The following is a 19,120-nucleotide window of genomic DNA, read 5'->3' as shown; positions in this document are numbered from 1 at the left end:
TGCTGACTTTGAATATCAGTCCGTGGTAAAAATTCAGCAGACAGCGAGGTAATGAATTTTTCATCGCTTGAACTTCAGAGAGTGGCGCAGGGGTTGTCGAGGCGATAATCAAAACAAAAACAAATCTACGACGTAAGAGGCTCTGGGCGTCGGTTGGGATGACTGTAATTTGACAAATTAAGACACTGTATTACAGTGTGGGGCTCAGAACCGACCCCTGTGGAACTCCGAATTGTATTGGATGGGGCCTAGAAAGCTCTCCGCTCACTGACACTTGAAAGCTTCTGTTTTTCAGGAAGGAGAGCACATAAAATTGACTTAGTTATCACGACAAGTGTCTAAAATAGGAACACCTGCCAAAATGGTTTAAGAACCTATTATTGAGCATCAAATAAATACAAAGAATTTCATATATTTGTATTTTTATTTGTATTTATTTAGTAAAACGTAAGCCTTTAGTTTAGGTCAAGGAAACACTTTCACTTTTGCTTGGGAAAATTTGACAATCTAAATGATTTAAAAGGTGCATCTTGCACCGTCTAAAAATCATGCTTAGGTGACCCATTTGCCCCGCCCATCCCTATAAAACCATCAACTAGTTGATGTTCATCACGTCTAGGGATTTTCGGAATTATTAAGAGAACAATCCATATTTACAAAATAAATGCTTCAAATTATTAAATCGTACTTTCAGATACCTTCAATATTCAATTGACAAAAAAAAAACATTCCAAGTTCACTTCAAGTGTCTAGCATGATAAGCCAGGTGCTCCCCAATGAAGGACGCGATGTAGAAGTAGCTGTGGTCGTACCCTTCACGCATGTTCAACACGCACGGGAACTGGGCGACCTTACACGCCTCCACCAGATTGTTGGGCAGCAGTTGACCATCCTTCAGGAAACTGTCCTCCGATCCCTGGTCCACGTACAGTTCCAACGGCGGTCCATTATATCCAGCAACCAACTCCGATGCATCCCAGTTCTTCCATTCGTCCTTGCTTTCCTCGCCGAAGTATCCTCCGAAGGCCTTCAGACCCCAGGGACACTTGGTCGGATTGCTAATCGGAGCAAAAGCCGAAACCGATTTGTACAGACCAGGGTTCTTCAGCGCACAAATCAGCGCCCCATGCCCGCCCATGCTGTGTCCCATGATGCTCTGCTTGTCCGGCACGGTCGGGAAGTTATTGTTAATCACGTCGATAAGCTCCTGGGTCACGTAGCTAAACATCTTGTAATGCTTGCTCCAGGGATCCTTGGTAGCATCCACGTAGAACCCGGCCCCGCTGCCAAAATCCCACGAATCATCCTCCCCGGGCAAATTGACGCCCCGCGGCGAAGTGTCCGGGCAGACCACAATCAAGCCCTGCTCCGAGGCATAACGCTGGGCTCCAGCCTTTTGGATAAAGTTGGTCTCGTTGCAGGTCAATCCGCTGAGCCAGTACACGACCGGAAGTTTTTCATCAGCTGCCGCTGCCGGCAGGAAGATGGCAAATTTCATCTCACAGTCCAGCTCCTTGGACTTGTGCGAGTAGATTTTTTGCAACCCGCCGAAGCATTTGTTGGACGAGATAAGCGTTATCACCGTCATTGCTTTTTTTTTCGGGAGCGGAAAGTACAAAATTTTAATCACAGATTGGTGGATTAAACTCAAAATGGTGAAGCTTACCTTTGATTTTATTCTGCAGCAGTTGAAAATACGCTAATCGAACAATTGTGAAGGCTTATGCGGAGAATTACCACAATTTTCACTAACTTTTCACAATTTTTAGGAAAACTCAAAATTGCCGGCTAAATTCGGCCGAATCTTCTTCTTCTTATTTCTGGCGAGCCGACACCGTTCGGCATCAGCTCTAGTTTAACGTCCGCCTATTTCTGGTACTAAGCCTAAACACGGACGGTCAGGGAGACATCCACTCCACACACACCTGACACCCTACATATCGAACCCATCAACACATGGGCCGGGACCTACGGCTTTACTTCCTATCCGAGGGAAGGCGTGATCAGATATTTTTGTCTCAGAAATACCGACGGCGTCGACTAGGATTGAACCTAGACCGACTGGGGTGAGAGGCAACCACGCTTACCACTACACCACCGACGCCGCTTTCGGCCGAATCACGGACCAAAACATCAATGTGATGATGATTCTCTTGAAAAATTGACCAATCATTGACAGGGAGAGAGACCAACGCGAGAGGATGACGGAGACTTTAGGGTCGCTCACAAATTATGTAACATCATGAAAAGCGATTAGGGTGGTGATTAAAATTATTTGCACCATAAATAAAATTTGAATTTTCACTTGCCGTTTCAGCATCACTGGCCTACTTTTCGTTACTGAATCAAACAATTGCATTATGGTTCAAAATGCAACTCATTTGGGTTGCATTATGAACCATAATGTAATTGTTTGATTGACAACCTCGGTGTCCGCGGAAAGAGCTTGGAAAACTGTGACGGTTATAGCACGGCAAGCCTCGTTGGATAAATTTACGACTCGTGCTGTAAAAATCCTCATTTTGCAACTCGTAGCATAAATAACTATTATTATTACTTCTTTAGCCGCAGGCTGGCGAACCTCCTCAAGTTTTAATTCATTTTTTTTCATCTTAAAACAGTAAATATGTGCGGGGCTTGAGGACAAACGTCTTTAAACCCCGCTTCAACAGTGCATCAAAACTTTGACGCACGAATCTCAAGAAGCAAGATCCCGAATAAAACGGTATGATACATTAATTGTACAGCGTATGCTTTAGTAATTATTTGTGCTATCATAAAGTGGATTATAAATCAATGATAAGACCAATCGTTTTGGTGATAGCATTTATCATTCCGGGAGTTTTGATGATAGGCCGAATGGGTTGTTAAGTATCGTTACCATTCAAAAATGCCCGATTTCTCAAACAAAAATTTTGCAGAATCAAACATGTTATAATCACTGTATCATCTATTTTATGATACGACGAATAATAAAAACAAAACGGAAATATTTCACCAAATCTACTTTACCGACAGGAAAAAAGCACACCCCTGCGGGCACTTGTCGGACACTGTCAAGTTTGGCGACGATTATGTGAATCGTTGTTTACTTCGACGGCGTTTTTTATTTGAAGGATCGGGAATCGAACCTGATCAATCGGTCTTGATAGTTTCTCGTGTGGTGTTAACGCACGACACCAAACAGAATCTGTGCTCGCGGTTGACCGAAATGCAGTAATGTTCTGAAGGCGCGAAGGACGAAAAATTCTAGGCAGGAAAATTCTTTGATCCATCGATTTAGTAACTTGACCTCAGAGAAAACCCATGCCGGAGCCGATACTCACAGTGCAGTGACGACGGGTGGACGGAGGATGTGCACAGGAGTACATTTACCACCTGCGGCATGTAATGTTTCCCATGTTCTTCACAAAATCGTGGTAGCGTGATAGTGTTGGCTCGAGTGTTGGTGATTAGGAATCAGTCACCAGGAATATTTTTTTCAAGCACTGACGGGCTTGCTGACGAGTTAGACCACGGATTTGACTAGGATTACAAGGTATGCTTGTTATAATTCACCATATTTGCGTTTCGGTTATGACTGTACGGTCTAAGTGCAGTCAAAAAGCGTTAACTATTGATTGCGATCAGCGAACTGATGAAAACCCAATTATTGAAAATTATTCATGAATCATAGAAGGAATCGTTATCATTGATACTACGATTATTGAAAAGTATTGAATGACCTAATTTCTAAGACTTGAATCATTCAATCATGAATATATTATTATATCTATCGTAATTATTCCACAAATGAATATCTTATAATATGCACGATACCATGAACCATGAATTTCTATTCGGGATCCAAACAATAGTGCATTTCATTATTCTGTTCTTGCTCACTTGTAATAAGCTTAAAATAAGAAGCTCAGGTGCGCAGGTTTTGTTTACGAACAGATTTGTGCGATCAAACTCGTGAGTAGGTGCCAAAGTCTGCCATTGTAGCGGCCATTTTGGGATTCTAACAAGTCTGTCCTTAAGGTGAAACATCAAGAAATCCAAAAGAAATCGCACTGTAATTTTGCATGCAAACTTTAGAAGCAAAAATCTGACGAAGTATCGAATCATGCCGCACTTGTTTATCCTGGCTTTGCTCACTTGCAAAAAGAGGCAAATCCAAATCGAGAGCATTTGTTTACAAATTTTCAAGATTGGTGCTCTTGAAAACGTGAGTAGGGGACCAAGTGTAAAATTGTCAAGCCGTCAAGTCAAGCCGTTAGTCTTACCACTGCGAGTAAATGTTAGAACACTGTGTGCTAAAGTGCTGAAAAATCGTCCGTAGCTCCATATTAGTTGTTAAGTAACACCGTTTCGTGAAACCGTTTACTTTTTGTATGTTATTCCCTGTTTGGATCAATATTTGTGATAATTTATTCACTTGCCGCTCCATCGACGACGCTGCATTATTTCAACATGGATGGAAATACTCTTGGCGGCAAACTATCTGATTGCAAACAATGCTCTGGCTCTATCGATCAACGCTCAAACTGCATCGCATGTGAAGGTTTTTGCCATAACGTCTTTCACGCTGCGTGCGTGAAACTGAGTGCTGAGGATCTATTGAAGTACCGTGAATCTATGAACTTTTGGTGGATGTGCAACTCTTGTAGTGGTCTAATGGTGAAGAAACGCAATGAACGTCATATGCTGTTGGAAGGAGTTAATTGCGAAACTAATGCACCAAAAGGCGACGAGATCACCCGTATTGATGATGATATTGCCGAACTGAAACAACAAATAACTGCAATACAACAGTCTCTTGCAAATTCCACCGTTGTTTTCTCTCGCGCTGAATCGAACATGAATGCGTCCTCGTCGATCAATTCGTCGATCGTAAATCACGCAATTGCCGAATCGTCACCCGTTTCGCTACCTGTACTTGACACTCAAGTTGGCACAAAAGATACGGATCGTCGAAGCTGCGTTGGGGAACAGAGATTCACAAACGATCGTTTCTGGCTTTTCCTAACAAGAATAAAAAACTGCGTTCATGAGCGAGATGTTCTCAAGCTAGTCACCGATTCTTTGGGAACTGATGATGTCATTGTGAAAAAGTTAGTTTCAGCGTGGAAGGATCCTCTCTCGATGCCTTTCATATCATTCAAAATCGGAATCAACGTCCGCCTGAAAGGAAAAGCACTGCTCCAGTCCACCTGGCCATCTGGATTGCACTACAGAGAGTTTCGCGATAATTATTGGGAACCACTGTAGGAGCTTCAACGAAAAGGAGATTTTATCGTGTTTACATATCAACTAAATTTGTATCTCGTTTATTGTCTCTTAATTACTGTGATTGATTTGATGAGTTGTTTGTGTTTGTTATTGTTTGCATAATAGTGTTGATCTCGTTAAATATTGCAAGTATTGTAATAGTTATAATTCAGTTAGACCATAAGGTGTCCGTTGAATTTAAGTAAATAAATAAATAAATAAAAAGTCGGCCATTGTGGCAGCCATGTTTGTATTCTTTGAAGTTTCTCCTTAAGCTTTAGGCTTTAGTCGTCCCCTTGAGTTGTCATTGTCAATGTTAACTTTCCATCGAACTTGTTAAACTCGGGGTCAAACTAATTCAAGTTCAAATTTTTAGAATACATATATGTTTAACGAGTTTTTTTAATTTATTTTTATGAATTGTTTTATTGCATCTTGCATTGCTTTATAGATTACCGTGCAAATGTTCAATCGTCTAAAATATTTGTTCACACGTCAAACACCAAGGAATGTAGCTGTTATATTCGGGTGAATAGCCAGAACCCCTTCAGAGAGAGTTATGTAAAAACGATAAGTGAGAGAGAAAACGAAAAGTTATCGGGTTGATCCAATAAACGCAGGCCGAAGTCGGTCTCTTGTCTTTTGAAAGCCAAACCTAGTGGACGTGTTTTTTATTCTTAAAACTTTTGAAAAACCCCAAGTTGAACACATCAAGTGGACGACGAGAGAAAAGCAAATTGAGTTATTTAAAGAGTTTTTAGACATTTTATAGTAATAAAAGTATAAGATAGTAAGCATCATTTCATTTGTCGCAGCGGTTATTGAAAACTGGAAGCGTGCGTAAGTGGGCCGTGTAGCGAAGAAAATTGGTCACCTACAGTGTTATATTGAGCGGTACGTGGTGGTCAGTGAGCTGGTGAAGAAGAATTTAAAGCAGCTGGCTTCCTCAGGGCCCAGGTGGAAAAAAAATTGTGCAAGGTACGGAAAATAAATTTGGAAGAAATTTGTACCGCATGGTGTGCCAAAAGCAGCGTAGCCATCGCAGTTTTCATTGTCCCGCTTGGTCCGCCATTTTGAAGGTGTAGAAGGGGAGTTGAAGAGACTAAAGAACTAGTTTGAGAGAAGATAGTATATTGCTCGACGCTTGGCTCGGGGTTGGCTGGAGAAATTGTTGTGAGAGTGAGTGGTTGATAGCAGCGATAAGCTAAGTGAAAAGTGTGCCCATCGGTGAGAGACGGCAGCTTATTGTTCAACGAGAGCAGAAAAAACGTGACGAGTGAGCGGTTAAAAGCAGCGGTAATCGAACGGCGAAGTGTTTCGGTCGGCGAGACGGCATAGTGCAAAGTTCAGTGGTAGCTGAGAGCTCAGACAAGCGAGGAATCCGGCCGGTGGTAACGTTCGGTAAGAGAGTGAGAACGCTAAAAGAAAGCACACAGAAGCAGCATAGTGAAACGTGAGCAGCGTATAACAGACGGTGAGAAAGCGACGGCAAGGTTAGCACTGGAAAAGCGAGCGCCGGTGAGACAACGTCTGCGAGAACAACGTTGAGAAACCATTGGTGAGACGAGAGTCGTGACTTGGACCCCAACCGACTCGATTGAACTGAGCAGAAGAGTAAGAAGCGGAAATCAAGTAAGTCATTTTGAACCTTTCTTTTGTGTTTGGGTGTTTACAATTGGATTTTTTTTCATCAGAATGTCTGCATTAATTGGGAGCATTGATCATTATGTCCGTGGCTCAAGCTTTGCCAGCTATATGAAGCGTATAAATATACTATATCAGTTGAACAACGTTGTAGATAACAACAAGAAAAATCTTTTCTTAGCGCTGAGTGGGTCGGTTATTTTTGATGAGATAGAACTTATTTACCCGGGGATAGAGATTGCGGATATCGACTATGCTGATATGATTAGTAAGCTAAAAGAAAGGCTGGACAAAGTGCAACCTAACATGATGCATAGGCATAAATTTCATGCGAGGGTACAGGGAATCGATGAGCCTGCTGAAAACTATGTTTTGGCCTTAAAGTTATTAGCTAGTCATTGTGGTTTCGGTGCACATAAGGACGAAGCAATCAAAGATAAAATAGTTTTCGGATTGAGAGATCAGGACCTGAAACATAAGCTGTTGATGAAAGATGATATGACACTAGAAGAGGTTGAGCAGATGGTTATTCGGACTGAGTTAGCTAAGTGCCGCGCTAAAGAATTAGAGGAACGAGATGAAAATCCGAGGGAGGTTAACTCGGTAAAGTATCGCTTAGGAAATCGGTCGAGTTTCAATGATATGGGTAGAGATGATAGGCAAGGTTCAGGCAATTATGGTAGGCGTTTTAGGGCCAGAAGTAGAAGCTCGAGTAGAGACCGTGAGCGAACGCGATATAATCAGAACCGCTATGACAATTACAATCGGCAGCGCGATGAATACCAATCGGGAACTAGCTATTCGGATGGGCGTGGAAATATGGACAGAAACCCTCATCAAAACGTGATTTGCAACTTTTGCAAATTAAGAGGTCATGTAAAGCGTAATTGTTATAAACTGAAAAATCGTAAAAACGTAAATTTTGTAGAAGAGGCACCGGTAGAGATAAACAGCTACGATTTCAAGCGACTGCAGATAAGAAATTCAGAAGATGAAGATGATGATTATCCCTGTATGATGATTGCAAGCAACCGTTTCAGCGATCCGTGTATTGTGAAAGTGTCAGTAGAAGGAGTTGATCTTGAAATGGAAATAGATTGTGGTGCAGCAGTGACGGTTATCAGTTTGGCGGTATATAGAACACATTTTAGTCATATCATTGCCTCTAAATGCAGCAGTCGCTTGGTGGTGGTAAACGGGCAGCAATTAACAATTTTCGGGGAGATTTCTGTCAATGTGAAGGCTAATCATACTCAGCAACAAGTCACTTTAATTATATTGGATTCTCCAAGGCGTTTCGTCCCGTTATTCGGCAGAAATTGGATAGATGTATTCTACCCTAACTGGAGGAGAACTTTTGGAGACTCCGCGCAAATCAACGCTATGAGTAAGGATGCTGACAATAGTCCAAAAATCGACAGGGGTAATATTGAATCTGACATAAAATCTCGCTTTCCAAAAGTTTTTGACGGTGATTTTTCACATCCAATCACAGGATTTGAAGCGGATCTTGTCCTGAGGGAAGATAGACCAATATTTAGGAAGGCCTACGACGTGCCTTTCAAATTAAGGGAAAAGGTTGTTGACCACCTGGAATCACTTGAAAAGCAGAACATAATTACACCGATCCAGGTTAGTGATTGGGCGTCTCCGGTTGTTATTGTTCCTAAGAAAGATAATGATATAAGAATGGTCATCGATTGCAAAGTCTCCATAAACAAGCAAATTATACCAAATACTTATCCGCTGCCACTAGCACAAGACATATTTGCATCTTTAGCTGGTTGCAAATGGTTTTGTTGCCTTGATTTAGCGGGGGCATACACCCAGCTTAAACTTTCTGAAAGATCAAAGCAATTCGTTGTGATAAATACCATAAAAGGACTTTATACCTATAACCGTTTACCGCAGGGTGCATCCTCTAGCGCCTCCATATTCCAGAAGGTAATGGACCAAATTCTATTAGGATTAAAACATATACGCTGCTATTTAGATGATGTGCTGATAGCGGGAGAGACTTTAGAGGAATGTTTATCAAACTTGTATCTAGTACTTGAACGATTGCAAAAAGCTAATTTGAAAGTTAATTTTAAGAAATGCAAGTTTTTTGTAAATTCTCTTATTTATCTCGGACATCTGGTCACGGATAAAGGGCTTCTACCATCACCAGAGAAATTATTGACAATTGAAAAAGCCAAAGTTCCCACGGACACTACTGAGCTCAAAGCATTTTTAGGTTTGATAAATTTTTACGGAAAATTTGTACCTCATTTGTCTGCCAAATTGAGTTGCTTGTATGCATTGTTACGGAAAGACACAAAATTTGTATGGAACGAAAAATGCCAGCAAACCTTTGAAGAGAGCAAACAGGCTTTGATAACTGCAAATTTTCTTGAGTTTTATGATCCAGCGAAACCCATCATTGTGGTATCTGATGCATGTAGCTATGGGTTGGGAGGAGTCATTGCTCACATGGTTGATGGCAACGAGAAGCCTATAAGCTTCACATCATTTTCTTTAAATTCCGCACAAAAAACCTACCCAATTTTACATTTAGAGGCACTGGCGCTAGTATGCACAGTAAAAAAATTCCACAAGTTTCTTTTCGGGCAGAAGTTTACGGTTTATACAGACCACAAGCCGCTTTTGGGTATTTTTGGGAAAAATGGAAATCATTCGCTATGTGTAACAAGATTACAAAGATATGTAATGGAAATGTCCATTTACGAGTTTGATATCTGCTACAGACCTTCTGCCAAAATGGGAAACGCAGATTTCTGCTCAAGGTTTCCCTTGAATCAAGATGTTCCTACAAAGCTCGACAGCGGTTGCATCAAAAGCATAAACTACTTCGGTGATTTTCCGTTGGACTATTCACTAATTGCAAGACAAACCAAAATGGATAATTTTCTTTCAAAAGTCGCAGATCACATTGAGAACGGCTGGCCTAAAAAAGTGCATAATGAGTGGCGTCAGATATTCTCATTACGTTACGATTTAGAGATTGTGGAAGGTTGTGTGATGTACCAGGATCGAGTGTTCATACCTATTTCTCTTAAAAATGATATTCTAAGATTACTCCACTCTAACCACAACGGCGTTGTTAAAATGAAACAAATTGCTCGAAGATCTTTGTACTGGTTCGATTTAAATAAGGACATAGAACAGTTTGTAAAACATTGCGAGCCATGCATAAAAATGTCAGTGGTTCCTAAACCGATTTGTAGTACTTCATGGATTCCGACAAACCGTCCGTTTAGTCGTATTCACGCTGATTTCTTTTTTCTTGAATCAAAGACTTATTTATTAGTTGTAGATAGTTATACAAAGTGGCTTGAAGTGGAGTTAATGAAATATGGAACAGACGCTAGCAAAGTGATTAAAAAGTTCTCTGCTATTTTCTCTAGATTTGGACTACCTGACGTTCTAGTAACGGATGGAGGGCCACCATTCAATTCTAGTCATTTTGTTAAGTTTATGGAGCGTCAGGGGATAAAAGTTATGAAAAGTCCTCCGTACAACCCTAGTAGCAACGGACAAGCGGAGAGAATGGTTAGGCTAGTGAAAGATGTTTTAAAGAAATTTCTTTTAGACCCGTTGACAAAATCACTTGATGATGATGATAGATTAACATATTTCTTAGCAAACTATAGAAATACTTGTTCGGCATCAGATGATAGATTTCCGTCAGAAAAGCTATTGAGCTACAAACCAAAGACTCTGGTTGATCTTTTACATCCCAGACGAAGATATAACGATTGTTTAGTTTCAAAAGATTCATCTTCTTTAGGTCCACCTAAAGAAGAGAAGACTTTACCCAATGATAATAGTAAAAGGAAATATGATAGTCTTCCACCTCAGGATCCATTTCTCAATCTATCGCTAGGGGATAAGATTTGGTATAAGAATAATGACAAACATGCAATTGAGAAATGGGTAGAGGTAAAATACGTCAAAAGAGTATCGCCTAATGTGTTTGAAATCTCTTTTGGCAGGCACAATTGCAACGCGCATAGGAATCAACTTAAGATTGTGGATAAGCGACAATCCAGATCGACGATCCGGCTGCCGATACAAAGACAGAAACGAAGGAGAGAATCAATCGAAACTGAAGAAGATTTCCTCGGTTTCGAAGATGAAACGAACGCAGCTGAAAGTGACCTTGCCAGGAAACAAAAGTTTATTAGAACCAGTCCTATCAGAACGCGAAGTGTTTCGCGATCGAAAAAGCGGAAAGATGATTAAGAAAATTGAAATGTTTGAAAGACCCAGAAGCAATGTACACATCAATGAATTGAGTCCTGGGATATGTATTAAACAAACGGAAAGGAAAATGGTAAAATTTAAGATGCTATTAGTATCTGATCGGAAATAACTATATTGTCTAAGTTAATTGTTTTATTAATTTTGAATTTGTTGAAAAAGCTTATCAAAAGATACATACAATGTCAAATATGTGTTGATCTAAAGTTGTAACAAATACAATCTGAAGCATGTAATAATTTGAACTCGAGCACGATAGTCTTCATTTTTTTTGCTAATCATTTGTAGTTTAATGTAAGTACTTAAGGGAAAAGGATTGTTATATTCGGGTGAATAGCCAGAACCCCTTCAGAGAGAGTTATGTAAAAACGATAAGTGAGAGAGAAAACGAAAAGTTATCGGGTTGATCCAATAAACGCAGGCCGAAGTCGGTCTCTTGTCTTTTGAAAGCCAAACCTAGTGGACGTGTTTTTTATTCTTAAAACTTTTGAAAAACCCCAAGTTGAACACATCAGTAGCAAGTAAACAAACCGATTATTCCATGCACCATCCAAAAAGTGTAACCGACGCTTAAAATTTCTAGCAGCGAAACGAACCAATGTATGCTTAAACTGGTGGGAACATATTGTGGTGTGACAAAAAATTTCTGCAGGGGGTCGAATACGGTGCAAAAAAAGCAATAAATTGCACTGAAAAAGTTTTCACAATGTTTCCATCAGATTTTCACATGAACTGTTTTCATATGCGTGTCCATTGAATTATATGGGAATATCACATAGATTTTGCAAAGTTATGTAATTTTTCAATACAAACTATGAGATTTCCTAATGTGTTCCATATACCGTATTGATTTCATGTGATATTTCCGAAGAAATTTTCATCGAAAAATCCAATAACAGTTATATAGCCAAACTAATGGAAATTTTCCATCGGATTTAGAAACAAACTTTTTGTAATTAAAAGTCCATGAGAACTGTGCAGGCACTTATTGACATCTATATATATATAAATGAGTTTGATGTCCCTTTGAGGCAACTCACGAACGGATGAACCGATCAGCATGACTCTTGCACGGTTCGATTCGTAATCATGGTGGCTGTGTTCATATGTACACGGAACCGCCAAACTACCCAAAATTGAGTTCTTCTGACGCAATTCCATAGTTCAGCCCAATAAGCCAAATTAGAGTAAATCGATTAAACTCACACTAGCTAAATTGCTTTTACCTCCAGCAAAAAAATATACATAAGAGTAGGTAAATTCAACCCAAGACCCCCCCTCATTCGACCCAAATTTGAGTATACCTACATTTACTCAAAATTGGCTTATTGGGCTCAAGGACCCCCATTGGGTAGATGCATCTCTGTTTGTTTTTGACAACATCGGTGGGGGAAAGAGGGAAAACAACCTAATTTTAGGTAATAGTTTATTCGATATACTCAGCTTTGAGTAAAATCGACCCAAAAATTAGGTAGTTTGATTTCTCCGTGTAAAAAGAGTTATGAAAATCAACCTAAATAAAGAAAAAAAAATGTGAAACAAAAGAAATTTGCAAGAGTTGGGAAGAAAATCAACACGATCGCAATAAAATCGATCTAGAGTGCCATTCTGCAATGAACCACCACAACCACAAATAGCAACACAACGTTTGCTGGGGCAGCTAGTACTGTATAAAAAAAACAACATAAATTAAACAAGTACAAAAATAAACAGGTGTTTTGCGTCGATTTCAAACTATTGGGGAGATACAGGGGATACTCAAAATAACTGGGACAAGTAAAATTTTCACTTTTCAAAAAATGTTCAACTAGCTGTAACTTTTCGAAAAGGGCATCATTTTTTCTCAAATTTCTACTGTAAGTTCATCAATTAGGTGTGTATCAGTGGTTTAATTTTGGGAAAGATCGGGCTATTCTTCACGAAGTTAGGAAGATTCTAAAAAAAGGTATAATTATCCGATAGCCAACTTTGACCTGTTATATCTCCGGATTCAATGAACCAAATGCAATGAATTTTTGATTATTTATGACTCATATAATGAACTTTGAAAAACATTCGAATCAATTTGAAGTTATTGATAAGAAAAAAAGTTATAGCGATTTCATTTATTGTATGTGTTTTTAGTAAATTTATCTATTTTTCATATGCATCCCATTACTTTTTCAAATTGATGCCGGCCATTTGGTTGCTCTTCTTCGAAACATAAATATATTCAAGTCAATTAGAGGAAATTTAAATGAACTATAATTACTATCTCGAATTTTGAAACCATGATAAAATTTTGGATAAATTGGTGTTATATTAGAAAAAATAATCTAATCGTTATAATTTTCTTTCGTGTAAAGAATTTTAAATTAAGTCAAAAGTTTTCAATAGCTCATTATATGAGTCATAAATGATCAAAATTTCATTGCATTTGGTTCATTGAATCCGGATATATAACAGCTCAAAATTGGCTATCGGATAATTATACCTTTTTCTAGAATCTTCCTTACTTCGTGAAGAATAGCCCGGTCTTTTCCAAAATTGAACCTTTGATACACACCTAATTGATGAACTTACAGTAAAAATTTGAGAAAATTTGATGCCCTCTTCAAAAAGTTACAGCTAGTTGAAGATTTTTTGAAAAGTGAAAATTTTACCTGTCCCAGCTATTTTGAGTATCCCCTGTATGTGCATAGGGCACCCTATTTTCAATTAAGCATTCATATCACTTTAGGGCAGACTTATTAGAATCCCAAAATGGCCGCCACAATGGCCGACTTGGGCACCTACTCACGATTTCGAGCACACAAATCTGTTCGTAAACAAAACCGGCACACTTGAGCTTCTTATTTTAAGCTTATTACAAGTGATCAAGAACAGAATAATGAAATGCACTGTTGTTTGATGCTTGCTTCTTGAGATTTGTGCGTCCGAAGTTCTGATGCACTGTTGAAGCGGGATTTTTAGAAGTTTGTCCTTTAAGCACTGTTTGCAGTTCAGAAGGAATTTCTCACCCTATTTTGATGCATGGGATATTCCTTGCCTGAATCGCTCAAGAAACCGGGTTTTCTTCGATCGCAGTACGCAGTAGCGAAGAAATGACAGTTCAAATGGCAGTCACCGAAGAAAGTTTCTGCCAGGAATCACTCAAGAAGTTTCTTGAGCGATTCATTTCGAACTCGAAACTGCGCTTTAATCAAAACTTAACAAACTTGATATTCGTCGCTGTCAGTTCTATACATTCAAATTTGAGCATTTCATGCTTAGATTGCTAGTCACGTATTATGTGTTCGAACGAAAGTAGTCTAGTGCGGTGCTTGTGATCAGGCGTTGAGGTAATTTGGCTAATTCTGTATTATTTTTCTAAATTATTGAATAACTTTCTTTTTTTTATTGCTTCAATATAAAGTCATTATAGGAGCTGCAGGATAAATTTGTAAATGTTACGGCACTCTATGTGGTTTTAAGGGAGTTTTATGAAACCGCATTGGCAAAATTACCTCGACTCCTTCTAAGAAAAAATCAGAATGATCTCACTCACGTCAGATGACCGCAACCCCGCCTTGACTCCATCAATAATTGTCTGCACCGAAGACAATGAACCGCAACTGCCACACGATCGCGTCACTTTTTCGATTTTCCCATCGTAAAATGCGGCCCGACCGAGCTCTCCATCGCAACTCATCTCCATGACTTTTCAAAAATGCTTTTTTTATAATTTCAGCAAGGTTAAATCGCACAAAATCTGTACAGAATTTCTGCAGATATTTCCAAGGATTTCTTAAGGATTATTTCTACAAGATTTTTCCAAAATCTGATGTTTCTGTAGAACTTTTCGCAGATTCTTTCCTTTCAGGAATATTTTCACCCATTTTTTAAGATTCCTTCATTATTTTTTCCGATTTTTTCCTCGAACGATTTATCTATTTATGTATTTTATCAATAATTCATTATCCAAGGACTGCACCACAAATTGTTTTGCTGGAATAACCTCAAGTATCTGTCTAGAAATTTTTCGATGACGGCCACCAGGAATGCTTCAAACATTTTCTAGATCCAGATGTTTTAATGAATCATCAGAAGGAATCCTTTTATAATGCTTAAAAATACTTCTCCAGGAAATCTACCAAGGATTTCCAGGGATTTTTTTTTTTTCAGAAGTTCTTTGAAGAAACCATCTGGGAGTTCTTCCAGGCTTTCTCCAAGCGTTGGATTTCGCCAAAAATTGGCCAAATCTCCAGGGGATTTTCCAGAAGTTTGTTCTAAAACTCCAGAGATAATTACATGAATACGTCCACGTATTTACCATGAAAACCTTTCATTAATTCTTGCAATGGATCCCTTCAAGGATCTTGCAGGAATTTGTAAAACAGTTTTCAAGGAAAACCTTGGAAAATCACATGATTAATCAGAGGAGAAATTTCTCAAGAAATCGTTTTATTAATTTGGATGAATTCTTGGATGGCCAGCTCTTAAACGATTTCCTGGATGAATTTCGGAAGTATTTCTGGAGAAATTATTTGATGTTCTTTGAAAAATTCGATGACGAAGGATTAAAAGAAATCCTGGAAAAGACTTTGGAAGAATTCTTGTAAAAAAAATCTTGAAAGAATTTACAGATAAATCGTTGAATTAATTTCTAAACAAATCCTTGAAAGAACTACCGGACATTTGATCGACAACATTTCTTGAGAAATCTCAAGAAGAATTTCTGTAGAAATTCTAAGAAGAATTCTTGAAAGAAATGCAGGAAATTCTTGAAAAACAACCCTGGACATTTTTGGATGAGTCCCTGGAAGTATTTTTGGACAAAGTTTTTAAAGAATAAGAAATATCGAACATTAAATTGAGAGAATTGCTGGAAAAAACATTACTGCAATTTTTTTTACTCTTTAATGACTACTTACTCCTACATTAATCCTTAGAAGCATTCCTACAGAAATCCTTGAAAGATTTTTTGGAAAAAACCTCGCCTTTTTTTCTTAAGAATTTCTGGAGATAATAAAAAAGTGCCTTTGGGTCAAAGGAACCATACACATGTGACCCTGGTGATGCATAACAAGCGTGTTCGCGGCAGCATCGGCAAAATAACTCGTGTCCAGAAGGTTAAAGAATTACAGAAGTAATCCTTAGAAGAATTTTTGGACAAAATTATTGGAAGAATTCCTGGAGGAGTCTTTTGCAGAATTCCCAAGAGAATCTGAGAAGAATGTATGATGCAGTTCTTGGAAGAATTGCTCAAGATATATCGAGAGGATTTCCCGAGAAATGCTGGAATGAAAGTTCTGGACTAGGTCTACCAATGATTACCGGAGGAATTCATGATATTTTTTTCAGGGAATTTTGTGTGAATTCTCAAACATTTCTCAAAGAGTTATTTAAAGAAAAGCTGGATAATTTTTTGATGGAATTCTTGGAATGTTGCTTTGAAGAATTCTGTGAGTACCACGCTGATGCTGTGTTCAGCAAGCGAATAATGCCTGAAAAATGCTTCGAATAATGCCGGAATCCTAAGATGAGTTCTTGAAAGAGTACATATTTGGAAAAACTCTTGGGTGAGTTCTCAAGATAATTCCTGGAGAAATCCGTGGAAGCATTTCCGAAAAAAAAATCTCAAGAATCTCTGGAGAATTTCTGGTACTACAACCCTTGAAAGAATTCTCGAAGGGATTTTTGAAAGAGTTTCCCGTGGAATTCTTGGAAGAAATGTTGGATGATTTCTACCGTTGTACTATTGCAGGAGTTCGTAGAATAATTACATATTAGAAGAATTCCTGAAGCTTTTTTTTTTGAAAGCATTCCAAAAAATCTGTGAATAATTTGTTCCATGGCTTTCTTTCACTGCTATTGAACCATAGGATTGCAAACTCCGCACTTATTGAAAATTGATTTATTCTACCTTGAAAATGTAAAGAACAAGGAACAACTCTGCCCGTAGTAAAAATAAAACCTAGAAATAAGAAAATTCGACTTACCGGAATGACTAAAACTGCAACCGCTTCGGAAGTGTCCCCCCATCGACCGTGTCCGCCAGTTTCCGCTTCAGCGTTGGCTGCTTATCCTCCTTGTCCTTCGTTCCGGCGTAGTAACTGGCCGGCATCGGGAGCTTACTGCCAATAGACGGGGCCGGTTTATTGGAAAAGTACGGCATCTTGAGTGCTTCGGTACAGGTGCACCGATTTAGAGGAAACAGCGCCAGTAGCTTATTGGCCAAGTCCAGCAAATCGTCCGAGGCTGCGGTAAAGATATCCCTGAGAGGAATGGGCGGAAAGAGCTTGTACTGTACAAAGTCCGGAAGGGACTTAACGTCGGGCCAATTTTCATCCGTGGGCGTTCCCATCACCTGGAAGATCCGTGTCAACTGGTCCAGATCGCTTTCCCCCGGAAGAAACGGAACCCGAAGCAAAAGTTCCGCCAGAATGCATCCCACGGCCCAGATGTCCACCCCGGTCCCATACTGCCGAGCTCCGAACAGAAGTTCCGGACAGCGGTACCACCGGGTCACCACCTGATTGGTGTTCATCCGATTGGGAGATGCGAAAAATTTGGCTAAGCCAAAATCTCCAATCTTCAAAATTCCGGATCCGCTGATGAGCAAATTGTTCGGCTTCAAATCCCGGTGCAGAATCCAATGATGGTGCAGGTACTCCAGCCCCTTCAGCGTTTGAATCATGTAACTCTTGATGTTGGCCGGGGTCAGCAAAATCTTCGGATCCTTAATAATAATTTCCAGATCGGTGTCCATGAAATCGAACACCAGCGAAACGTTGCTCTTGTGGCCAAACACGTCCAGCAGTCCGATGATGTTCTCGTGGTGCAACTCGTGCAGGAGTTTGATTTCCCGCAAGGCGGTGCGGTTGATGCCGTCGGCCGCTTCCTCGCGGTTACCGATTTTGATCTTTTTCACCGCAACGATTTCACTCGTTTCGACGTCCCGGGCTTTGTAGACAGTAGCGAACTGCGGGGAGGAATGGTATCATTATCAATCGAGGGAAATACTTATCTTTTCGGGAGTACATACCTGACCTTCGCCCAAGAAATCAATTTTTTCATATCGATTGAGTCGATTTTCCATTGCTGAGCAATATATTTGAGAAAGAAATAATAATTTTTAACTAATAATTAAAACAATTATTATTTTAAAACAGAGCCGAGAGAGATTGTACACAAAAACAACATGCGAAAAAGATTCGCTGCGGGTTAGAAAATCGGACAGTTTCGAAAATAGAGCTGGGCGATACTTTCTGGAGCAAAATTTGAAAAAGGCCCAAAAGGTCTTGTGCCTTTTTACGAAAAACCGTTCACGCAAACACCCGAAAGATTGATAAAAATCTAGCGTAACATTTGAAAAGGGCCTATCTGCAAAATGTAAACAAACCCGATTTTTCTCTATTCCTATCAATATCTACCTAAGCTACCCCATAACACCTTAATCAATGCGAAAAGAGCTATTTTACCCGTTTTTTAAATAAATTTCAAAAGGGCCTATCTGAAATTGAATAATCTTTTAGGGCCTAACTGCATTCAAAAGGGCCTAACTGAAAATTACCTTTCAAATCAGATAGGCCCTTTTGTAAATTTTGATTATTTTTCATTATTTCCAATATTTTTAGTAATTTTTTGACTTTCCTCTAGGGGCAAGACACTGTGCAATCCGGAGCAACTCTGAGCAATCCTGAGTAACTCTTTTCGCTCGAATCCATTCAGAAACGTCTCTACGAAGCGGGAAATCAGGCAAGACTGCTCGATTTTTCACTGGTATCAGGCAACACTTCAGGAAAACCAGAGTGATCCAGAGCAATTCTGAGGAATTCTGAGCAACACTTCGATAACAGAGTTCCTCTCGCTGTATCTGTCCTGCCCCTAGACTTTCCTTGAATTATCGATGCAAATAAATCCAAAATAATTCAAATTAGCTAAAATAAAGAAAAAAATAAAAGGGCCCAACTGAAAATTACCCCTCAAATCAGATAGG

At 39.3% G+C, this 19,120-nt stretch overlaps 3 protein-coding genes across 4 annotated transcripts; 1 reads left to right on the top strand and 2 right to left on the bottom strand.

Moving 5' to 3' along the window:
- Positions 1 to 652: 652 nt before the first annotated feature.
- On the bottom strand, positions 653 to 2,123 carry LOC109410375 (S-formylglutathione hydrolase). The gene is made up of 2 exons (XM_019683928.3): positions 1,667 to 2,123; positions 653 to 1,590 (listed from the first exon to the last, which is right to left on the bottom strand). The coding sequence occupies exon 2, from the start codon at positions 1,586 to 1,588 to the stop codon at positions 737 to 739; it is 852 nt and encodes a 283-aa protein (XP_019539473.2). The 5' UTR covers positions 1,589 to 1,590; positions 1,667 to 2,123; the 3' UTR covers positions 653 to 736.
- A 4,698-nt stretch (positions 2,124 to 6,821) lies between these two features.
- On the top strand, positions 6,822 to 12,096 carry LOC134291250 (uncharacterized protein K02A2.6-like). Of its 2 annotated transcripts, none has more exons than XM_062858751.1 (2): positions 6,822 to 8,320; positions 8,393 to 12,096. In XM_062858751.1, the coding sequence occupies exons 1-2, from the start codon at positions 6,949 to 6,951 to the stop codon at positions 11,140 to 11,142; spliced, it is 4,122 nt and encodes a 1,373-aa protein (XP_062714735.1). In that variant the 5' UTR covers positions 6,822 to 6,948; the 3' UTR covers positions 11,143 to 12,096. The 2 variants fall into 2 exon arrangements, with proteins under 2 accessions (XP_062714735.1, XP_062714736.1); XM_062858752.1 differs by having other exon boundaries at positions 6,822 to 8,529; positions 10,893 to 12,095.
- A 4,924-nt stretch (positions 12,097 to 17,020) lies between these two features.
- LOC109398755 (cyclin-dependent kinase 7) lies at positions 17,021 to 18,341 on the bottom strand. The gene is made up of 2 exons (XM_019671144.3): positions 18,167 to 18,341; positions 17,021 to 18,103 (listed from the first exon to the last, which is right to left on the bottom strand). Exons 1-2 carry the CDS (start codon positions 18,218 to 18,220, stop codon positions 17,129 to 17,131), a joined length of 1,029 nt encoding a protein of 342 aa, XP_019526689.2. The 5' UTR covers positions 18,221 to 18,341; the 3' UTR covers positions 17,021 to 17,128.
- Positions 18,342 to 19,120: the final 779 nt, after the last annotated feature.

This window comes from Aedes albopictus, chromosome 3, assembly GCF_035046485.1.
Source record: "Aedes albopictus strain Foshan chromosome 3, AalbF5, whole genome shotgun sequence".
In the NCBI taxonomy this organism is placed as follows: domain Eukaryota; kingdom Metazoa; phylum Arthropoda; class Insecta; order Diptera; family Culicidae; genus Aedes; species Aedes albopictus.
Note: the sequence above shows the minus strand (reverse complement) of the source record. Positions and strands in the feature narration are given on the sequence as shown.

Excerpts from the sequence above, each read along its gene's own strand:
- LOC109410375 (XM_019683928.3), bottom strand. The coding sequence starts at position 1,588 with ATGACGGTGATAACGCTTATCTCGTCCAACAAATGCTTCGGCGGGTTG.
- LOC134291250 (XM_062858751.1), top strand. The coding sequence starts at position 6,949 with ATGTCTGCATTAATTGGGAGCATTGATCATTATGTCCGTGGCTCAAGC. Across the intron at positions 8,321-8,392 it reads TAGTCCAAAAATCGACAGGG|GATTTGAAGCGGATCTTGTC; the intron begins GTAATATTGAAT and ends ATCCAATCACAG.
- LOC109398755 (XM_019671144.3), bottom strand. The coding sequence starts at position 18,220 with ATGGAAAATCGACTCAATCGATATGAAAAAATTGATTTCTTGGGCGAA. Across the intron at positions 18,104-18,166 it reads ATTTCTTGGGCGAAGGTCAG|TTCGCTACTGTCTACAAAGC; the intron begins GTATGTACTCCC and ends TCCTCCCCGCAG.